At 40.4% G+C, this 23,233-nt stretch overlaps 1 protein-coding gene across 1 annotated transcript in view; it reads right to left on the reverse strand.

The window, feature by feature from the left end:
* Positions 1-23,233, reverse strand: part of tpk1 (thiamin pyrophosphokinase 1) — a 300,846-nt gene that overhangs the window by 106,499 nt on the left and 171,114 nt on the right. The window contains exon 9 of the mRNA XM_048608096.1: positions 8,635-8,743. Coding sequence (XP_048464053.1) covers positions 8,635-8,743 — 109 coding nt within the window. The remainder of the gene's footprint in view (positions 1-8,634; positions 8,744-23,233) is intronic.

Here is a 23,233-nt window from a genome sequence, read left to right on the forward strand (position 1 = left end):
CTGCTTCTCTCCTTTGAAGAGCTGTTGTTTGAAACTGCTTTACATCTATGCCATTCTGTGGGTCTCTTTCTTCAGATAGCCACTTAACTTACATCTGTAGCCATTTCTGTATGTATCAGCCCTCTTTTTAAGAACAGTTTTTGGAATTATAAATTAAAATGTCCATGCTACTGTAAGGTTCTGAATGTGTGGTCATAACACTAGTCCTAGCTCCCCCATCAAAACCAAGAGATCCTCTGAAAATAATACCCATAGGAAGTTGTAATTTTAATAAATTCTCATGTAATTAACAGACAACATATGGAGTATAATGCAGAGTATAAAATCATATAAATTTCTGTCAGGAATACTTTCATATTCAATTAAATCCAATATACAGATTTTCCAGTCTGCAGGTAATTAGAAATTAGGTTGTGGAAATTGTGGAACTAGTGAGTTTGGAGCATAGTTCATAATATTGAGAGAATTGGCTGAGGAACAATTGTGGGGTACAAAAGCGCTTAGGCATCAGAAAGTTACATTCAACAATTTACTTACTTTAATATCCCATCCAACTCTACATTCAAAGACTACAGCCAACCACCACTCTCTACCTCCCTAAGTAAAAGGTGTCTAAGTAACGGGAGCTGCCTTATTATTGGAGAATAGCCTTTGGAATAGGAACTGTGAATTGCAACTTGTTGACAGAATGTTAATAAGAACCATGGATCACTCGGCCATGAGTCTGCTGCATTCCTGAGATTATAGCCTCATTGGGACACAATCTAATTCCAGAGTTCTGAGTTTGGAAATGACAAGACTATGCAGACACATTTAAGGATAGAGGTGCATATCGCAGAACTCTTACTGCATGAAAAGAGTCATTTGGGCCATTGTGCCTGCATCGGCTCATTAAATGGACATCATTACCTCCTGTCAATTTCCTGTTCTTTCCTCCATACCCTTGCACACTATTTTTTTCCAAATAATCATCTCATACTCTCTTGAATGTCTCAATTTAAAATACGTTTCCAGCTGTTTTATGGGAGCGGTACTCATGAAGACAACAGCAACTATAGTATAAACTAATACAGACATAAATGTATGCCTTGTAGCAGCACAATATGTGCTTTGAATCAACTCTAAATAAACCGGTTGATATTGTACATTGCATGGAAAATCAGAGCTGCTCCTGTAGGCTTCGCATATATGAACAGCAGCCCTCTGAACCCATCGATCACAGGAGATATTGCAGTTGTTAGTTTCACTGTTTTTTGAACCTAGTGAAACAACAAAAGGCATAATAAACAGCTACTCGTGGGTTCCAGACAGATGCTGTTACTTGATTTCAGAAGCCCTGTATGAACTGGAAACAAATTGTGCACAGTAGGAATATGTAAAGTGAACTGAATACCAATGAAAGAAGCCTACATCTTCCAATTGCCAACCTGATTGGATAAAAGTAAAAGACAAACATGATGTAGAGAAAAGACATTTCAAGCATAACTTTGATTAAATTATTTTTACAAACTATGAATGTTCCATGAAGCTAGTAGTGATGAAAGTATAAAAGTCATAGCTGTTAAATACAATCAGGTGACAATACTATTGCGGGTGCACAGTATGAGGACCTTAGAATTTGCCATGATGTGTGGAGGTGCCGGTGTTGGACAGGGATGGACAGGTCAGAAGTCCCATGACACCAGGTTATAGCGAACACGTTTATTTGAAAACACAAGCTTTTGGAGCGTAGCACCTTTGTCAGGTGAAGGCTATGCTCTGAAAGCTTGTGTTGTCAAATAAACTTATTGGACTATAACCTGGTGTCATGTGATTGCTGACTTTAGAATTTGCCTATACAAGAAGACAGCTGTAACTCTAAACTGAATAAATCTTTGGAAACATTGATTTGAAAATTTGCTTCAGTAGTCCAAATTTTTTTTGTATTTGACTTTCTTACAGTCATTTACTTTTATTTTCTACTGCATTCAATTCCTTAGGAACCAATATATCAGTGTGTTGTGTAGCACCCCCCCCAAGATAATGATCAAAGGCTGGATTTTACAGTGAAAAGGAGTGAGACTAACAACATTCATCAACATTAGTACCCAAGTCAGATAGCTGTCTCCAATAACTAATACAGTTTCTGTCTGAGATGCCATGCTTGTCAAAAAACTGACACAATAAATAATGTTAAACAGCTTGAAGAAGTCATTACACTTACCTGGTCCATACAAACAAATATACAATAGAATGTCAAGGTGTGTTTCATTCAGGTTATCCTTTGTTAACGGCATACTAAGTCATAATTCTTGTCAAGCAACCTTTTGGACGCTGCAAATATACTTTAACAAACATGGTGGCCCATTCCCTCAGATTTTAATTGTTGAAATTATTTGTAAAGTGAAATTTAAAAAAAATCTTTTACATTATCTTCTCTCTCTCTCTGGATTAGTCCAATCTGTTTTTCTCTTTCTCTATTTTGTATTCAGTACCTGATTTGAAATTGTATTAAATATTCTATTTGACACTTCCTAATGCCTTCTTGAGTCATCTTCAAAAGAATAAAGCTTAAGGCAGAACGATTGACCACTGACCACTTTGCAGGAGTACTTCTGCTTTAGTATTTTAGTTACTTGGAACACTTGGTTGAATTTCATTATTTCTCTTTCATGGAACTTCCCTGGCCCATTCACAGTTTGAGAGTGAGCACATTTCTCTCTCACAGGATCCTTAAGTGCTGCACCGTAACCAACAGTTCCCTGCAGCTGGTTGGGCTTGTCACAATTCATGATCACAGTTGAATTAATAGACAATCCAACCAAAAGGAATGTGATGTGCCTGACTACAGTGACCAGATAAAAAAATAAAGAAAATAAAAGTTTCATCGGTCTTGTCAGTTTTCACCTTAAGTCTGCTCATCCTCCATGTTGTGAAATAGCAATTTTTCCATTGTTGTTCTGGCCTACTTTAGATTTTAAGAATTTTGTTTTTCTTTTTTGCTTGAACTCTTTCACTTGTGGTAGCACATGTGCCCACTCTCCTTGTGTTTACATAGTTTTGACATTCTGTTCACTAAAAAATATCAGTCACCTTGGTTTGTATTTATTTGTATTGGAGAGACTCATATATGGAATTTGAATTTAGTTAATAAATCTGCAGTAAGAACTCATTCTCCTAATATACTGATAACCAGTTTACTGAATTATTAGTTCACAGTCCCTTTTTAAAAAAAAAGTCATCACGTGTATTTAAGTATAGAAGTACAGGAGTACAGTGAAAAGTATCTAATGTCGCCACAAACTGCGTCACCTTTGGTGCAAAGGTACCTAGGTACAAAAACCTCAGGTACAAAGTAGTAAAAGAAACAATATTACAAAGTTAAGCACTACAGACCTTCATAGAATATGTAGAAAAATAAAGAAATAAGGTAATAGTTAACATAAAAGTCCTTCTTAATATAAACTAGAAAAATAAGGGAATAAATTTAAAGAAAAATAAAGGAATAAAAGTTAAACAGTAACCACAGTTAAAATCACAAAGAAAAACACACAAGAAAAGTATTCAGTCTATCTATTTTGTCCTTCCATACAGACATTTCAGTTATGAATTCCCCCGGTCATGAAACCTGACATTAATCCTGAATTTGTCTGTTTGCCAGTTTGCTTCAAAGTCCTATCATATTATAATTGTTTTTGACTTGGAATAATGTTTGGGATTTATTTATCCAATTTCAGTATCATAATCCCCTCTCTTCAAGGTACCCGAGGGTTGGTGATTATCTCTTCAGACCCAAATGACACCTTTCAGCCACACAATATTGTGCTGCTGCCCAGGAAACAGTGTCTCTTCCCGTCCAGTTCAAGCATCAAGCTCTCCTGCCGCATGGAAATAAGGCCCAGGGGGTCTTGCTGGCTGCCACTGCCACTGCAGTCTACTCAGACCACTGACTGATGGATCTGCTCATCTTGGCGGGATGTCACAGGGCAAGAGTGATTGTCACGACCAGTTGGGCAGCTCCACCATGTCCAGGTAGTTTCTGGTGGTGAAAGCCTGTGCAGCCTTTTGGGGGATGCCATTGCACAGTGGCTGTGGAAAGGCTAGGGTGTACAGCAGATCCAGCTGGCAGTCTGCAGGCTGGTGGGTGAGGGCTTCTTGGTGAAGACATTTGGCAGTAGTGTGGCACAGGAACAGGCTGCAAGTCTGAAGCCTGAAGCCTGGGTGCAGCCTCAACTCAGAGGGGGTGAGACCATGTCAAGTTGGCACCAGTCGGGTCAGGTAATGCACTGCAGTAAACAACATCAAAACAAATCTCGTGACGCTCAATGAGGCTTCCAGTTCCTCATAACTTAGCAATGTCGAAGCGAAATGAAACTAAAGAAGTCAATGTTAAACATGAACTTTATGTAGCTGCATGTTGTCTTTTTGTAATTCATATCCAAGGATGCTCAAATAACTACCGTACATTCTGTAGTTTCTCTCCAATTAACCAGCATGCTTTTCTACTCTTTCTGGAAAAGTGGACAATCTCATATATTCCTACATTATGCTCCACCTGTCAAACCTTTGACTAGTGACAAAGTTTCTATAGCCCTTTGAAGGCTCTTTCTACCCTCTTCACAACTTGCTTTCTTGCAGATCTTCCACTCATTAGCAATTTTGGCTACAATACAGTTCATCCTTTCATCCAAGTCATAACTATCAACTGTAAATAGTTGATGCATCAGTAAAGATTGCTGCAGCATGCCACCATTTAGAAATGACTCCAGTAATGATCAGTCTCTTTCCTGTTAGTTAGCTAGTCTTCTGTCCTTGCTATCATCCCCAACACCGCATGTTCACATCTTGCGTAGTAATCTTTATGGAGCACCTCACGAACTGTCTGTTGGAAGTCCAAATAGACTGCATTGACAAACTATGTACAAACTTGAATTCTCCTTCACAAAACCATGTTGACTCAGCCTCATTTATTGTGGTTTCCTAAATGTCGCTCCTGGATTCTAATATTTTCAATAACTGACATTAACCTAACTGGTCTATAGGTTCCTGCTTTCTGTCTCCCTCCTTCCTTGAACGACGTGATGTTTTATTTTGGTTTTTCCAAACTGCTGAGACAATGCCAGAATCTAAGGAATTTGGCAAAATTACAACCAATGCATCCAATAACTTTGCAGCTACTTTTCTCAGTACCTAGGATGCAGATGGTATTTAACTATTTTTGAGAGTATTTACCTCTGCCGTTTCCTTTCATTAATTCTTCAATCTCACCTTCTAAGGGATTAATACTCACTTCCCTTTCTCAATATATTTTTAAACAATCTGTTCTGACATAGAACATAGAACAGTACTGCACAGTACAGGCCCTTCGGCCCACAATGTTATGCCGATGTATCATCCTACTAAGATCAATCTACCCTGCATACCCTACATTTTACTATTCTCCATGTGCCTATCCAAGAGTCGCTTAAAAGTCTCTAAAGTATCTGACTCCACTACCACTGCCGGCAGTGCATTCCACACGCCCACCACTCTATGTGTAAAGAACCTACCTCTGACATCTCCCCTATACCTTCCTCCAATCACCTTAAAATTATGCCCCCTCATAACAGTCATTTCCGCCCTGGGAAAAAGTCTCTGACTATCCATTCTATCTATGCCTCTCATCATCTTGTACACCTCTATCAAGTCACCTCTCATCCTTCTTCGTTCCAATGAAAAAATCCCTAGCTCCCTCAACCTTTCCACATAAGTCCTGCCCTCCAGTCCAGGCTGCATCCTGGTAAATCTCCTCTACACCCTCTCTAAAGCTTCCACATCTTTCCTGTAATGAGGTAACCAGAACTGAACACAATATTCCAAGTGTGGTCTAACCAGAGTTTTATAGAGCTGCAGCATAACCTCACGACTCTTAAACTCAGTTCCCCTGCCAATGAAAGCCAACACATCATATGCCTTCTTTACAACCCTATCAACTTGGGTCACAACTTTGAGGGATCTATGGATGTGGACTCCAAGATCCCTCTGTTCCTCCACACTGCCGTGAATTCTGCCATTACCCTGTATTCTGCATTCAAATTCAACCTTCCAAAATGAATCACTTCACACTTTTCTGGGTTGAATTCCATCTGCCACTTCTTTGCCCAGCTCTGCATCCTGTCAATGTCCCGTTGCAACCTACAACAGCTCTCCACACTGTCCACAACTCCACCAACCTTCGTGTCATTGGCAAACTTGCTAACCCACCTTTCCACTTTCTCATCCAAGTCATTTATAAAGATTACTTTTCTTTTTCTTTTTTTCATTTTTTTTATTAAGTGGATTTGATTTTATTAAAACTGCATTCACAAATACTGGAGTGTTTCAAAACAAATATTGTGTTTTTGGTAGCATGTCACTCCACCATTTTGAGGGGAATTTCAAATGATTCAAAAAAAAAGTCATTCAATATATTAATGATACTTTTATTTGCTTCCTTCCCTCTTTTGATACATGAAAGACTTTTAAATTCATGATACTATTAAATCTATAATACCTTGTATTGCAGACACCCACTGATTATATCAAGACAAAAAAAGTAAAAACAACAGGATCAATGTCCACCATCAGCATCCCGTACTAGTAATTTTTTAAAAGCTGAAGCTAAACAGGTAACTCATGGGAAGTCACAAGTTTGTCTCGTCTCGAGAATCAAACAAAAAAGTACATCAGAAGGGAGAATACAGCTGCCAATGAAGTTTCAAATCAAAACACTGTTCGATCATTTCCCCCCTGGATAACTGAAATAGGGACTTTTTAATGAATTACAATATACACTTGAATTCCTGAAACACAACTTGAGGTGTGCATTAGTGCACAAGCTATTTATAGTAAAATAGTCATTAGTGTAAATTTAAATCACTACTTTAAAAACATGCATTTCACAAATATTTACATTACTTTTTAAAGTTATATTTATCATTTTTACCCCCACCCCCCACCCAAACACACAGCTCGCAATTTTAGTTGAGTAGAACACTTCAAAGATAAAGAATATGAATATTTTCCCTTCTGGCAACTGATCAACAGCTTACCATAAGCAAGTTATTAGGAACTACACCGTTCCAATTTCACACACTGAATAGATATAAACCTAGATACACACGAGCTCCACACTGGTATGGTGAAATGCATGCATCAGCAACACAGCCCCCTGAGTAGAAACATTACAAAAATACCATATATAGGAGCACTTAGACAAAGTCAGTACACACACAACTCCACAGCTATATCATTTTTTGCACACAGGTGACTTGAGCAGGTAATGCCAATCACCTTTCAATAAACCTCCGACTGAAACCTTTGGCTATGCACCTTTCTTCATGTGTAAGACACACTGTACAACTGTCACCACTGACCAACGGAGCTCGGAAAATAACTCATTAAGTGTCCTGAATTGTCTGCAGTTCCAATGCAGACACAGTTTGTAATATCTGTTCTAGAATTCTAATGGACAGTGTAACAAAATGTTCCTTTTATCAACTTCACCATGAGTGAGTTTCCCATAAAAAAAATGTTTCAACCCTCTTCCAGAACAAGTGGGTCTTCAACCTGCACCTTCTGACTTAGAGTTAGGGACATTACCATGTGCCACAAGAGCCTTACTTTCCTTTAAGATACATGTAGAAGCTTAAAGCCATGGTGATGTCCGACTTGTAGAATTAAAACTGATTTGATTGCTGTTATGCCTTGGACTTCACTGGAGAGAGGCTGCTAACTTGGCAGTGGAATTTTTTTAAAAATCAACCTGTTCAATGAAATGTTATGGCACACTTCTGGAGCAGGTCGAACTTGAACACAGGCCTCCTAGCTCAGAGGTAAGAACATTACCACTGTGCCACAAAAGCTCTCACGAAAGCAATTGGGTCACTGCTGCAAGATTCCCTCAGAGCATGCTGGTTTTCTTTAGCTAATGGCAAAATAGTTAGCTTTAAAATACTCCAGCTGGCTGGAATGTTTCCTGTTCAATGGAATTTTGATTGTCATTTAATGTTAGCATTCATTCACTGATCTTTAGCTCCTCGACAGTGCCAATTGTTAATTTAGAATATCGATCTATTTGAAGAGGGAGGACAACAATTATTGATTGTATACTGCTCAGAACTTAAAGAAAGTGATATGAGAAATGAATTTTTACATATTTAAACCCTGTGGACCTCACACTGTTCTTAACACATTTCTTCTGCAAAATACAGGTCACGTGCTTCATACTGTATTTGCCCACCATACTCTGAAAACAACCAAATTTAGGGGGCTCTGATTAGGTAACCCACATAAATCGCCCATTTGTTATCAAGTTATTACATTTTTATAACTTCAAAAAATGAGATCAACAAACAGCCTATCATACCCATGTTACCTTAGTAAAACACAAGTTTAAATACAACAGCATTAAAAGCAGATGAACGATGCCAAGCTGTTCAAGTTACCAAAATCAAAACTGATTGCAAGAATTTCTCAGTTGCACAGACCTACCATGTATGCTGTAAATTCTAACAAGATGTCCAGAAAATTCTGGTGCACGTTTCGGGTATATCAACAGTAAAGACATTAATGTTTCAGACCAAACATGCCCTTCCAGTAAATTCCAGCCAATAACTTAAAATTATTCACACTTACTCAGATTCCACTTGAGGCCAGTTGTTGTTACATTGCATGCATTTCCCACTGGGACAAGGCCACACCACTTATCCTCTAATCCCGTGTCAACACGCAGTCTGTGGTGACCCTGCCGGAAACAATACATGTCAGCTTTATTTTTAAATTTATATTCAATTTAGAAGGTACTCCAAAACCTTAGAGAAGGTACATCATGAAAAACCTTTCAGTAATTGCTGTACTTACATTATGAAAGATCAATACAATGCATATTTGTTTTAAAGCAGTCAAAAGAATCCAAAGTTTTGTTGCCATTTAATTCAGTCAGAACAATTTTTCAATAACGTCAACAATTGTCACTTGCATAATTTACCTGCAATGGTTAATTTATCAAAATTTCAAAAACTTTCAACTTTTACTGAAATTCAAAGAGATTTTGCATATAAGTTGGCCTTTGGCAAGACTGAAGGAGTTGGAAGGAAAAAGAAGTGATAGGCAAAAATGAAGTGAACAATACAAAGACCTTAAATGGGGACAAGTACCAGACTAGCACAACACCTGACCCAACTGATGGGTGAGGATTTGGGCATACGTTTGCATGAACAAAGTGTGAAGGATACTGCAGGAAACAAAACCAAACCAGTTCTGAGGAAGGGTCACCGGACCCGAAACATTAACTCTGTTTTTTCCTTCACTGATGCTGCCAGACCTGCTGAGCTTTTCCAGCAATTTCTGTTTTGTTTCCTAATTTACAGCATCCGCAGTTCTTTTGTTTTTTTTTAATTTTGTGAAGGGTACTATCCTGTTTGGTAGTCCAGGAGAATATACTGTACAGGAGGTGGTGATGGCCTAGTGGAATTATCACTGGACTGTTAATCCAGAGGCCTCGGTAATGGTCTGGGCATCCGGGTTCGAAACCTGCCACAGAATTCAATAAAAATCTGGAATTAAGAGCCTAATGATGACCACAAATCCAATGCCGATTGTTAGGAAAAACCCATCTCGTTCATTAATGTCCTTTAGGGAAGGAAACTGCCATTCTTACCTGGTCTGGCCTACGTGTCTCCACAGGAATGTGGTTGACTCTTAACTGCCCTCTTGGCATTTAGGGATGTGCAATAAATGCTGTCCTAGCCAGTGACGCCCTCATCCTGTGAATGAATTAAAAACTAACTTCCCTTTCAGGAGCTGGGAATTATGCTCAATGCATAAGCTTCTACTATAATACTCTCAATCTTGAGTACACTGTCATTTTTCTGAACAACACGAATAAGCAATATTCATCTTGAAAAAATCTTCCATGCGAGGGAAGACTCCACATTTCAATTGAGAAACAAATTGCTGGCAAAGAAACTGTAAGGACCTGCATAGTCATCATCTTGCTACCAGGAGGTTTCTTGTTGGCAGATCAATTTTCACAGGATCATAGTGTACAGAAGAGTCTGTACTGCCAGAAACTCTAGATCTATTCTTGTCTCACTTTGGAGCTCTGGCCTTGAATGTTTTGACACTTCAAGTGCTCATCCAAGTACTTTTTCAAGGTTTTGAGGTTACCCACTCAACTACCTTTCCAGGAGTGCATTCCAAATCCCTACCACCTTCAGGGTGGTTGGGGGGGGCGGGGAGCTCCTCAAATCCCCTCTAAAACTCTTGCCTTTCACCTTAAAGTTATGTTCATTGGTCTTGACCGTTCAACTAACAGGAACAGCTGCTTTCTATCCACTCTGCCCACGTTCCTAGTCTTATACACCTCAATCAGGTCCCTTCTCTGCTCCAAAGGAAACAACTCCGGCTTGCCCAGCCTCCCTTTGTAGCTAAAGTGGTGAATTGCGGTGAATCTCCTCTGCACCCCTCCTGTGCAATCACATCCTTCCTACAGTGCAGTGTTCAGAATCACACACAGTATCCAGTTGAGGCCTAACCAATGTTTTGAACCTTGCTGCTCTTATGATCAATGCCTCAACTGATAAAGGCAAGGGTGATTTATGCCTTCTTAACTATAGTTTAAACCTGTTCTATCATCTTCAGAGATTTGTGGATAAGCACCCCAAGATCCTCCTGTTTATTTGAGCCTCCCAATGTCATGTCATTCATTAGGTACTCCCTTGTATTGTTAATTCATTGCAATTTTCTAGGTTAAGTTCCATCTGCCACTGATCTGCCCATTTGAACAATCTGTCTAAATCCTCCTGTAACCTAAGACGTTCTTCCTTACTGCCAACCACCTGAAAATCTTTATGTCATTTTCAAACTTATTTATCAATGTCTTCTCCCACATTCTTATCTACATCATTTATATATATATATCACAAAGAATAGGGACAAGCAAGGCTAAACAATGCATTTTGGGAGGTTTAATAAGGGAAGGATATACGCAATGAATGGTATGTCCTTAGGGAATACTGAGGAACAAAGGACCTTGGTATACAAGTTCATAGATCCCTGAAGGTGTTAGTACAGGTAAATAGGGAGGTGAAGAAGGCATAGGGGATGCTTGCCTTCATTTGCCAGGGCACAGAATGCAGAAGGAAGGAAATCTTGTTACAACTTTATAAAACATTGGTCAGGCCACAGATTGAATTCTGTGTGCAGTTCTGGTTGTCACACAATCAGAAAGAGGTGATTGCACCGGAAAGCGTACAGAGGAGATTCACCAGGATGTTGCCTGGGATGAAAAGTCTCAGTTATAAGGAGAGACTGGATAGGCTGTGTTTGTTTTCCTTGGAGCAGAAGATGCTGAGGGGGTCCTGACTGGGGATACAAAATTATGTCAGCCATACACAGGGTAGATCATGAGAATCTTGTCCCCATAGCAGATGTGTCTAAGACCAGAAGGGATACATTTAAGTAAGTGGTTTAGAAGAGATTTGAGAAAAAAAAACACCCAGAGGGTGGTAGAAATATAGAACACACTGCCTGAGAGAGTGGTGGAGGCAGGTACTCTCACAACATTTAAGAAGCATCTGGCTGAACGCTTAAGACGACAGGGCATATAGGCTACGGTCCAAGTGCATGGGATTAGTGTAGTTTGGTGTTTGTTGATCAGCATAAACATGGTGGGTATGCTTTATGATGCTACGAATCCAAGATGAAGGACAGGAAAAAATTGAGGCTGTAACAGCTGCTCTTTTTTGCGGTATCTTTAGTGTCGGAGCTGATTTCCTATAATTCTAGGAGCAGTAATTACTATTTTATAAGCTGTTGCATTGTTTTGGAACTTTGGGGGAAAAGCAAAAGATCAAAATAACAGCAGTTTAAGAAGGAGGAAGACAAACAGTGACCACATGGGAAGTGAACCAAACACAGAAATAAACCTGCACTGTTGTCTAACCCAGCAGCGAATCTGCACAGCTGACTGTTTGATTTCAAGTATCTCTGGACATCGGAGTCATCTATGAAAAATTAACCAACAGTGAAATTCACAGCTGACCTTGGAGAAACCTGTGTGGGAAAGCTCACAGCAGGAGAGCAGCTAAGCGGCTTTTTAAAATTCTAGGCTTATTTTTTCTTTGAGAATCAACAATAGTGAGTGGAGTGGATTTCTTTTTGATTATATGTTTTATTGAGATCTGTCTCTTGATTAAACTTTAAAAATATAAAACATCGGTCCCAAGTTAGCCTGGAGCACTGTTTTGTTACAGCAATAAGACTGCTATTTTCTGGATCTGTACATTGGTAAGCTGCAAAGATGCCTTTACTAGAGTGATGTGCTCTTCCAGTTGGATGTGGGAGATTAGAAAGAGTTTCCATGTTCCTGTTGATTATGCCTGCAGGAAGTGTGTTTGAGTGTGAATTCTATTGGATCACATGGATCAGCTGGAGTGGCAGTTAGAGGCATTGAGAAATTTACAGGAGCAAGGGGTGTGATGGATGGTGGTTGCAGACCATCAGGTAGATGGGTTACCTCCAGGAAATGTAGGAGAGGTCATGCAGGAGTTTCCTGTGGCTATCGCCAACTAGTATGCTGTTTTGGAAAATGTAGGGAGTTATGGACTCTCAGGGGAACATAGCACTGACAGCCAGGTTTTTGGTACCAAGACTGGCTCTTATGAAACGAGGGGTACGTCAGGTTTCAAGTGATCGATTGTGATGGGGTTTGCTCTAGTCTAAGGCACTGACAGACATTTCTATGCCCAACAACAAGATATCAGAATGGTGTGCTGCCTCCCTGGTACCAGGATCAAGGATATCTTGGAGAGGATGCAGAACATTCTCAAAGGGGAGAGGGACCAGCAGGAGGTCGTTGTACACAATGAGCTAATGACATAGGAGGAGAAAAGGATCCAGATTCTGAGGAGAGAATATGGGAAGTTAGGCAGGAATTTAAAAAGGAGGTCCTCAAGGGTAGTAATGTCTAGATTACTCCCAGTACCACAAGCCAGTGAGGGTAGGAGTAGGAGGATAGAGCAGATGAATGCATGGCTGAGGGCCTGGTGCAGGGGAGAAGGATTCACATTTTTGGATCATTGGAATATTTTCTGGGGTAGAAATGACCTGTATAAGAAAGATAGATTGCACCCAAATTAGAAGGGGACTAATACTGGTTGGGAGATTTGCTAGAGCTGCTCAGGACGACTTAAGCTAGTAAGCATGGACGGGTCAGGAAATGGTGTGGGACCCAGGGAGATAGAGGAAAGAGTTCAGTCTGACGCTGGTGCAGTTGGGCTGGAAAAGGAGCAAGTCAAACAGGGCAGGCAGGAACAAAGCAAAAAACAAGGTAGGACTGATTAATAAAGCTGCATTTATTTCAATGCAAGAGGCCTAACAAGTAAGGCAGATGACCTCAAGGCATGGTTGGTAACATGGGACTGAGATATCATAGCAATTACAGAGATGTAGCTCAGAGATGAACAGGACTGGCAGCTTAATACTCCAGGGTATAGATGCTATTAGAAGGATAGCAAAGGGGGGCAAGAGAGGAGGTCGAGTCACATTTTACATTACAGATAACATTACAGGTTTACTTAGAGAGGATATTCCTGGAATATGTCCAGGGAAGTTATTTGGGCGGAACTGAGAAATAAGAAGGGGATGATCACCTTATTGGGATTATACTGTAGAACCCCCAACAGTCAGAGGGAAATTGAGAAACAAATTTGTAAGGAGATCTCAGTTATCTGTAAGAGTAATAAGGTGGTTATGGTAGGGGGATTTTAACTTTCCAAACATAGACCGGGATTGCCATAGTGTAAAGGGCTGCATGGAGATGAATTTGTCAAGTGTGCACAAGGACATCTTCTGATTCAGTATGTGGATGTACCTACTAGATAAGGTGCAAAACTTGACCTACTCTTGGGAACTAAGGCAGGGCAGGTGACTGAGGTGTTAGTACGGGAACACTTTGGGGCCAGTGACCATAATTCTATTAGTTTCAAAATAGTGATGGAAAAGGACAGACTGAATCTAAAAGTTAAAGTTTAAATTGGAGGTAGGCCAATTTTGACAATATTAGGCAAGAACTTTCAAAAGTTGATTGAGGAGCAGATGTTTACAAGTAAAGGGACGGCTGGAAAATGGGAAGCCTTCAATAATGAGATAATGAGAGTCCAGAGACAGTATGTTCCTGTTAGAGTGAAATGCAAGGCTGGTAGGTGTTGGGAACAAAAACAGAAGTTGCTGGAAAAGCTCAGCAGGTCTGGCAGCATCTGTGAAGAAAAAATCAGAGTTAACATTTCGGGCCCAGTCCAGTGAACCGTTCTGAGGAAGGGTCACTGGACCCGAAATGTTAACTCTGATTTTTCTTCACAGATGCTGCCAGACCTGCTGAGCTTTTCCAGCAACTTCTGTTTTTGTTCCAGATTTATAGCATCCGCAGTTCTTACTTTTAATTTATTTAGGAATGCTGGATGATGAGGGAAATTGAGGTTCTGGTCAAGAAAAAGAAGGAAGCATATGTCAGGTACGGACAGCAGAGACTGAGTGAATATCTAGAAGAGTATAAAAACAGTAGGAGTATACTTAAGAGGGAAATCAGGAGGCAAAAAGGGGACAAGAGATAGCTTTGGCAAATAGGGTTAAGGAGAATCCGAAGGAATTCTACAAATACTGTAAGGATAAAAGGGAAACTAGGGGGAAGAATCAGGCCCCTTAAAGATTAGCAAGGCTGCCTATTTGTGGAACTGCAGGAGACAGGGGAGATATTAAACGAGTATTTTGCATCAGCGTTTACTGGGGATAAGAATATGAAAGATGTAGAACGTGGGAAAATAAATAGTGATATCTTGAAAAATATGTCCATATTACAGAGGTGGTGGTGCTGGACAATTTCAGACACATAAAGGTGGATAAATCCCCATGACCTGATCAGGTGTACCTGAGAACTCTGTGGGAAGCTAGGAAAGTGATTACTGGACGCCTTGCTGAAATATTTGTAACGCTGATAGCCACAGGTGAGGTGCTGGAAGACTGGAGGTTGGCTAACGTGGTGCCACTATTTAAGAAACGTGGTAAGGAAAAGGCAGGGAACTATAGACCGGTGAGCTTGACATTGGTGGTTGGCAAGTTGTTAGAGGGAATCCTGAGGGACAGGATTTACTTACATTTGTAAAGGCAAGGACTGATTAGGGATAGTCAACATGACTTTGTGAATGGGAATCTTTTCTCACTAACTTGATTGAGCTTTTTTGAAGAAGTAACACAGAGGATTGATGAGGACAGAGTGGTGGTAGACATGATCTATATGGACTTAGTAAAGCATTCGACAAGGTCCCTCATGGTAGACTGGTTAGCAAGGTTAGATCACATGGAATACAAGGCATACTAGCTATTTGAATACTGAACTGGCTTGAAGGTAGAAGACAGAAGATGGTGGTGGAGGGCTGCTTTTCAGACTGGAGGCCTGTGACCAGTGGTGTGCCACAGGATCGGTGCTGGGTCCACTGCTTTTCATCATTTATATAAATGATTTGGATGTCAATATAGGAGGTATGGTTAGTAAGTTTGCAGATGACACCAACATTGGAGGTGTAGTGGGCAGCGAAAAAGATTATCTCAGAGTAGAACAGGATCTTGATCAGATAGACCCATGGGCCGAGGAGTGGCAGATGGAGTTTAATTTAGATAAATGTGAGGCGCTGCATTTTGGAAAGGCAAATCAGGGAAGGACTTATACACTTAATGGGAAGGTCCTGGGGAGTGTTGCTGAACAAAGACCTTGGAGGACAGGTTCATAGTTCCTTGAAAGCAGGTAAATAGGATAGTGAAGGCGGTGTTTGGTATTCTTGCCTTTATTGGTCAGTGCATTGATCATAGGAGTTGGGAGGTCATGTTGCAGCTGTACAGGTCATTGGTTAGGCCACTTTTGGAACAGTGCATACAATTCTTGTCTCCCTGCTATAGGATGGATGTTAAACAGTTCAGAAAAGATTTACAAGGATGTTGCCAAGGTTGGAGGGTTTGAGCTATAGGGAGAGGCTGAATAGGCTGGGACTATTTTCCCTGGAACATCGGAGGCTGAGGGGTGACCATATAGAGGTTTATAAAATCATTAGGTGTGGAGATAGGTTGAATAGACAAAGTCTTTTCCCCAGGGTGGGGGAGTTCAAAACCAGAGGGCATAGATTTAAGGTGAGAGGGGAAAGATATAAAAGAGACCTAAGAGGCAACTTCTTCACACAGAGGGTGGTACGTGTATGGAATGAGCTGTCAGAGGAAGTGGTATAGGCTGGTACAATTACAACATTTAAAAGGCATCTGGATTGGTATTTGAATAAGAAGGGTTTAGAGGGATATGGCGCAAATGCTGGCAAATGGGACAAGATTAATTTAGGATATCTGATCAGCATGGATGAGTTGGACCAAAGGGTCTGTTTCTGTGCTGTACACCTCTATGACCCGATGACTAATCCCTGTGGTACCCCACTGGGCACCGGTCTCCAGTCACAGTAACAGCCTTCCCCAACCACCCTTTGAATCCTGCCACTAAGCCAATTTTGGATCCAACTTGTCACGTTAACCTGGATCCCATGTGTTTTTACCTTCTTTGTCAGTTTTGCCCTTGTCATAGGCCTTACTGAAATCCATAAACAATATCAACTGCACTACCCTCACCTACATTCTTAGGATTCGTTAGGCATGAGTCCCTGACAAAGCCAGGCTGACTATCCTTGATCAAAGCTTATCTCTCCAAGTGGAGATTAAATCTCTCCTGCAGAATTTCCTCCAATAGTTTCTCTATCACTAACGGGAGACTCTGTAACGTCTTAGTTTATCATCCTTCTTGAAAAGTGGAACTACTTTGGCTGTACTTCACCTCCCCAGCGGCCAGGGAGGAATTAAAAATTTGGGTCAGAGCTCTGTGATTTTTGCCCTTGTCTCCCACAGCAGTCTAGGATTCAACTCAACTAGACCTGGGGATCTGTCCACTTTTAAACCCATCAAAACCTCCAATGCCTCCTCGCTCCCTATTACCAATCTGCTCAATATCCTCAGTCACTCTTCCCAAATTTTGTACGTATATCCTCATTCTCCTGAGTAAAGACGGATGTGAAGGACTCATTTAACACTCAACTAATATCCTCTGGCTCCATGCGCAGATTTCTCCCTTCATCCCTAAAGGGTCCTACTCTTTCCCTGGTTGTTCTTTCCTTGGTTGTTCTCTTCCAGCAGAGATTCTCTTTCATCTTGCCGGCCAGTTTTTCTTCATGTCCCCTTTTTGCTCTCTTAACTGCTTTCTTAAGTTCCCCCTGCACTCTTTATACTCATCCAGGGTGCCCATTGTTTTGCACCCTTTGAACCTATGTCTACGTCTCAATTATCCTTCTTTTCCAGTCTGAATATTCCTTGACATTCAGGATTTTCTGGGCTTGTTGCTCCTACATTTCACTCTGATGAGAACATGTACTCTCCCCAGTGCCTTTTTGAATGCCTTCCAGTGTTCTGCTGTTGATTTAACCTCAACTAGCTGTTGCCAGTCTATATTCAGGAGGGTCGAGTTGAATTTTGTGACATTCTTTCATTGCTTCTCTCTCCCTCTTCAATTCATAAGTCGTCTCTGGTCCTGAAACATTAACTCTATTTTTCTCTTCCAGATGTTGACAGACCTGCTGAGCTTCCCAAGCACTTTATGTTTTTTATTCCAATTTAGTGGCTTGTTTTTGCACACTTACACACTGCAGGTCATTTTGCCAATAACTGAAGAGTGATTCACAGTGGAAATTTCATCTTTACATAAGATATTTTCACGTACAGGAAAAGTCAGAATATTCAAAGCGCATCTGACATCCCGTGGGTTTCAAAAAGGATCAAGTTCAACTGATGTGCAATTTCATTGATTAGAAAAATCTCAATTGCCCACTAAAGATAGTTACTGTCAAATCTCCAAGTTTTTCAGCTGCTACTTGTGTTAAACTTGTAATTTTGCAGTTAATCTGTGGGATCCTGACAGTGAAAATTCTACTTTGATGGCTCTTTTCCCTGGTGGGTGGCGGTCAAATACTGTTTCTGTGAGAACATTTTGCTTCTGCACTGTTTTGTGCATAGTTCTATTGCAATTTTCCCTTTGTACATTTGCAAAATAGAATCTTGCAGATGGCTATTTTGTCTGCCTGACTGATTTGTGTTAATTATAGCTATTACCATCCACTCTGCTCACCTTGTGTAATTTTCCCCTCAATTTTATGGGAAATCGTGCACACTAATATGACCTGATTAAAGCAGGTTTTCTGTATGTGAAAAACACATGCATGCAGCAGCACCAAAATAAGCAGTGAAGTAAGTACTGTTCTATTTCTTTTAAATGGGAAACAGAAGGAAGAATAGAAAATCCAATTACTTGTTTTAGTGAATAATAATACATGTCTGAATTTATTGATCTTTCCACAAATCTTAATTCCTTCTGCTTTTCTAATGTTGGCCAATGTCGTGTTTTGTTTCTATTGAATCAGAATTCTTGCCTGATGGGGACAAAAGATTGGAAACTAAAATTGAGGCCCTTGGAATTCAAGGTAGCCGTGCTGCATCTATATAAATTGAGCTGTGAATTCGGAGGTAGCAAGGTTAGGGGCTTATTCATGAATGGACAAGCAGCGACAAGACGTGTTCACAAAATGTGGTGCTCAGGCCTCATCATTTCAATGCATAATGACTTGGTTTTGAAAAATATAATGAAGTTTGCAGATGACACAAAGCTGGCAAATGTAGTGAACTGTGGAGAGAAAGAGAGTAGAAATTGCAAAAGGACATAGATAGATTAAATGTCACACTTTTGAAAGGATGTCAAGGCCTTGGAGAGGGTACAGAGACAATTTTCTAGAATGGTGCCAGAGATGAGGGACTATAGCTATTTCAAGAAACTGTTCCACTTGTAGCACAGAATATTGAGGGATTTAATAAAGGTGTTCAAATCATGAAAGGTTTTGATCCAAAGTGGGTGTGAATAAACAGTTTCCACTGGCAGATGGATCAATACTTGTCACATCTTTTGAATTTCACAAAGGTTTATCACAGGTTTCCTTAAATTCTTTCTTTTGCTCCCAATATTTGTTTTCTCATATTTTACTTTGCTTTTGAACATTGCATCTTATCTGCTAAATTATATAAATAAAACTTTTAAAACTAAATTTCTGCATGCTATGAAATTTGCGTCCTGCACGATAAATCTTTAAAATTCTAATTTTGGGTTTAGTCTTTCTACTTCCTGGACTGTCTAAACAATGCAGATTACTTATATTGCCGACACTATCTCTCCCTTACCCAATCCATTTTTGCTGTCTTTCCTAAACACAATATTTGTTGCTAAATTGACTTACTTCAATTCCATCATTTTTAAAAAAGTCAGCCTTTAAATCACAACGTTGTATGACAGCAGAGTGTTGATTTGGTTTGATGGCGAGTGAAGTGAGATTGACAAAACTGTTGCCACAGAGAATGCACTAGTTAATGGCGACTGACAGTTAATAGGCAAGCTTTGTTTAAATTTTAACCTGGCAGGTTAACACTTATTGGTCAAGACATTGTCCTGAGAAATGAACCGGAGAATAGCGATCACCTATTTTGTTGAACTGAAACTGGCACAGTGCGCGTTAATGATTTTTCTGTCTGCAAGTGTATACATTACAAGATCGATTGACAATCCCAAATTGCTTGTCAGTGTAATCGTTTGCACATTCAGAATTATTTGGCAAATATTGTCCAAACATGGAATCACTCCTAATGTTGATTACTGTGGTATGAATCTTGCAAATGGCCGCTGGTTGGGTATGGTCAGTACCTTGTTTGTTGTGAGCAGCAAAAGGGATATGCTACTTGATACGAACTGCCAGTCTTCAGAATATACGACCTATTTCCCAAGCATCAGACCAGCACGGATATATATCATATTACTCATTTGTGTTATTAGCAGAATGGTTTTTTTTTAGCTTGATGACAGCATCCTGTTAGTGGCAAACATCATTCATGTTGCTATTGCATTGTGGTAGTGTGAAACAGCTACTACTATGCAACCACAACAGTGTGAAATAGTTTCATGTGTTACCATTTTGAGATATCCAATGCAGGAAAATCTGGGGTAGACTGCGCACATTTCAGGACCGAATGTGATTGCAGTAGGCCAGCTCATGAGTTTGCACGGTGCAGGCTTGATAAGCCTAAAATAGGGCTTATCAAAGCCATCTGCAGAACAATGGCTACCCTGATCAGATCAATTCTTGCTGTATATCACAGAAATTTAGACAATGACTAACCCCTAGAGAGAATCTAGCCATTACCCCCTTGATGTTCAACAGCTTACCATCGCTGAATCCTCCACTATCAACACCCTGGGGATTACCATTTGCAAGAAACTGAACTGGACTGAATATTCTGGTTTCATCAGCAGATCAGAGACTAGGCATTCCGCAGCTACTTACTCACCTTCTGTCTTCTTAATGCCTGTCCACCATCTACGAAGTGTAAGAGTGATGGAATACTCTCCACATACTTGGATTGGTGCAATTCCAACAAAACTCAAAAACCTCCATACCATCTAGGACAAAACAGTTTGCTTGATTGGCACTCCATACATCCCTTTTGATATCCATTTCTTTCATGGAGAGTGACATTAGCTTGTAGCACCATAAGATATATTGGAGTGAGTCACAAAGACTTCTTTTGCAGCACCATCTAGACTGACAGCCTCAACAACCTAAAAGGACACAGGCAGCAAATGTATGGGAACACCAAAACCTGGATGCTCCTCCCCCAGTAACACAACAAATGCAGGAATGGCAGTTAAAGGGCATGGTTTTATCAGGGGCACCAGATGTATCCTGGGAAATAGAGGGAGCAAAATGAGATGGATGGGGGGGATTGTGATCAGGGCAGCAACTGGGGAAACACAATGGGGTGATTAGATGTCCTGGGGATGGAGAAAGAGGAGTGGCATTGAACTGGTGAGGAGGCGGTGTAAGGATAAGGCTGGACAGGGAGACTTGGGTCAGATGAAGAGCAGAAATAGTGAGGGAGATGCTGAAGTGGCTGATAGTCACGGTGGAGGAGGCTGAAGGAGGACAGAGCAGATGCTGGAGGAAAGAAGTCCATCTACAGTCATGGGGAGTACATGTAGTTGGGGTGGGGGCACGGTTGGTGCAGAGAGTTAACAGCTTAAACAAAGTGTTTACTACCATCGTTGTTCTCCAAATCTGTCTTTAAAATATTTTATGCTATTGTAAACTTTTGCGCCAGCGCTCAATTAGAGCCTTTGCGCTGAAGGATTCATTCACTGTAGAACAGAGGCAAACAGGGTCTTAAATCTCAAAGCAGACACCTTCCAACCTTGTCTTGTTTTTCATTAAACTTTAATGCTGATGATATTGATGCGGGGGGGGGCAACGGAGTCGGGGGGCAGGAAGAGGCTACTGTGCATTCCGCTGTATAGGAGCATTCACAGGCCAGTGCGTAAAAACATTTAAGCACATGGGCATTAAACCACCACACAGGTTTTACATTCCAAGGTTATAGGGCTGTGTCCCATGAGACAATGCATGCAAGAGTCATAATGTGCTAATTGCCACATGCACAGAGAACAATACAAAGATAAAGCTCACAAATATTTCGTACATGACAGAATGAGGTAGTCAGGTGTCACAGAGGATGCACGTCACCTGTACAACTACTTTTCACCCAAAACATGAGCAGCCCAATAAAGACCCAAAGGTTACACTGACTACACCAACATCTCAAATGGAAAGCACATGTCTCCTTCCTGATATTTCTTCACAGTTCATACTGTGATGCCTCGCCTTTCATCTGCCTAACCCAGCAGCTGTCTTAGGCAAAGAATAAGGAGAAGAGGAAAAGAAGAGTGACAACATCAGAATCAGAGACAGAAGACTCAGGGGATTGCAGTTATGGATGAGCATGCAGATCACAAATAATGGAACCAGGGTCTTCAGTGCCAGTGAGCAGTATACCAAGAAAGGGTGCACAGCAAGCGTTCTAGCTACCTTCCATATGTGTGAAAGGCAGCGTGGGAGATGCATTTGGGAGCTGTTTCCCACATTTGCTACTTACTCAGGCGGATCTACAGCTGCTCGGCTTGGGAGCAAGCACAATACCAGTGATGCTGAAAATCACGGCTGCACTGAACATCCATGTCACTGGATCCTTTCGTACCTCAATCGGGGACAAATGCAGTTTCTCCCAATCAGCAATCAACACGTGCATTTGGGAGTTCTCTGATGCCCATTACAGGAAAGCAATACAGTTGTCCAGTTCACCAAGGACCCAGAGAGCCAAGCTGCTGGAGCCATGGGATTTGCAGCGATTACTGGGATCCCTTTTATGTAAGCACTCATCAATTGCACTCATGTGGTAATAATAGTTATCCAGCATTATCCAGAAGATTCCTGAACAGGAACTGATTTTATTCCTTCAATGTTCAGCTTGCTTCTGTCCAATGCTATATTTAGATGGGGAAGCAATGATGAGAATTTACCCACACCACATGCTCACCCATGTGCAGTAGTCCAGGTGCTGTGCAAATATTTAGTTTCACCACAGGTGAGAATTTTTTTCCCTTGCAGTTTATTTGCCCTTCAGAAAAGCAAAATACAGTTATTTTTAAACACAAAGATAATTCTACAAGATATCAAAACTATATAAAAGCAGATAAATTCATAAGAATGTTATTTAATAACACTAGTGAATAACTGAACAAATTATATCTACATGGTTAGTAACACAATTCTTGCTAATGGCACAAATTACAATAAACTGTTCAAATCAAAATTCTGCTGCTTCTTCTCTTTACAGCACCAACCTACTTGAATTTATTAAAATGTATAATGAAATACTATCCAGCCTTGCCATTCAATCCAACTGCCTATAATCACACTGACTGCAAGCATTTCCATATTTTAAAAGACTGAGCATGTATACACACAATTTATCAGAACACTGCAAAAAGCATATTGCACTCTGAAGTGAAATGTCCTTTGCTTAACTCTTTGTTGGTCTTGTTATTTTGTTTTGAATACATAATTTCACTAAATATGTATATTTCAAACCCTGAATATTGACATTGCTTATAACTTAGCTATGTAATCAGATCTGACAGGAAGGTGTATAGGCTGAGTGTTGGTAGTGTTCAGTGGGAAAATAGTGGGAAACTCAAGCTAGCGTGCAAGTGATGCAAAGTAGGATG

The sequence above is a fragment of the Rhincodon typus genome, chromosome 2, assembly GCF_021869965.1.
Source record: "Rhincodon typus isolate 14 chromosome 2, sRhiTyp1.1, whole genome shotgun sequence".
Lineage (NCBI taxonomy): Eukaryota > Metazoa > Chordata > Chondrichthyes > Orectolobiformes > Rhincodontidae > Rhincodon > Rhincodon typus.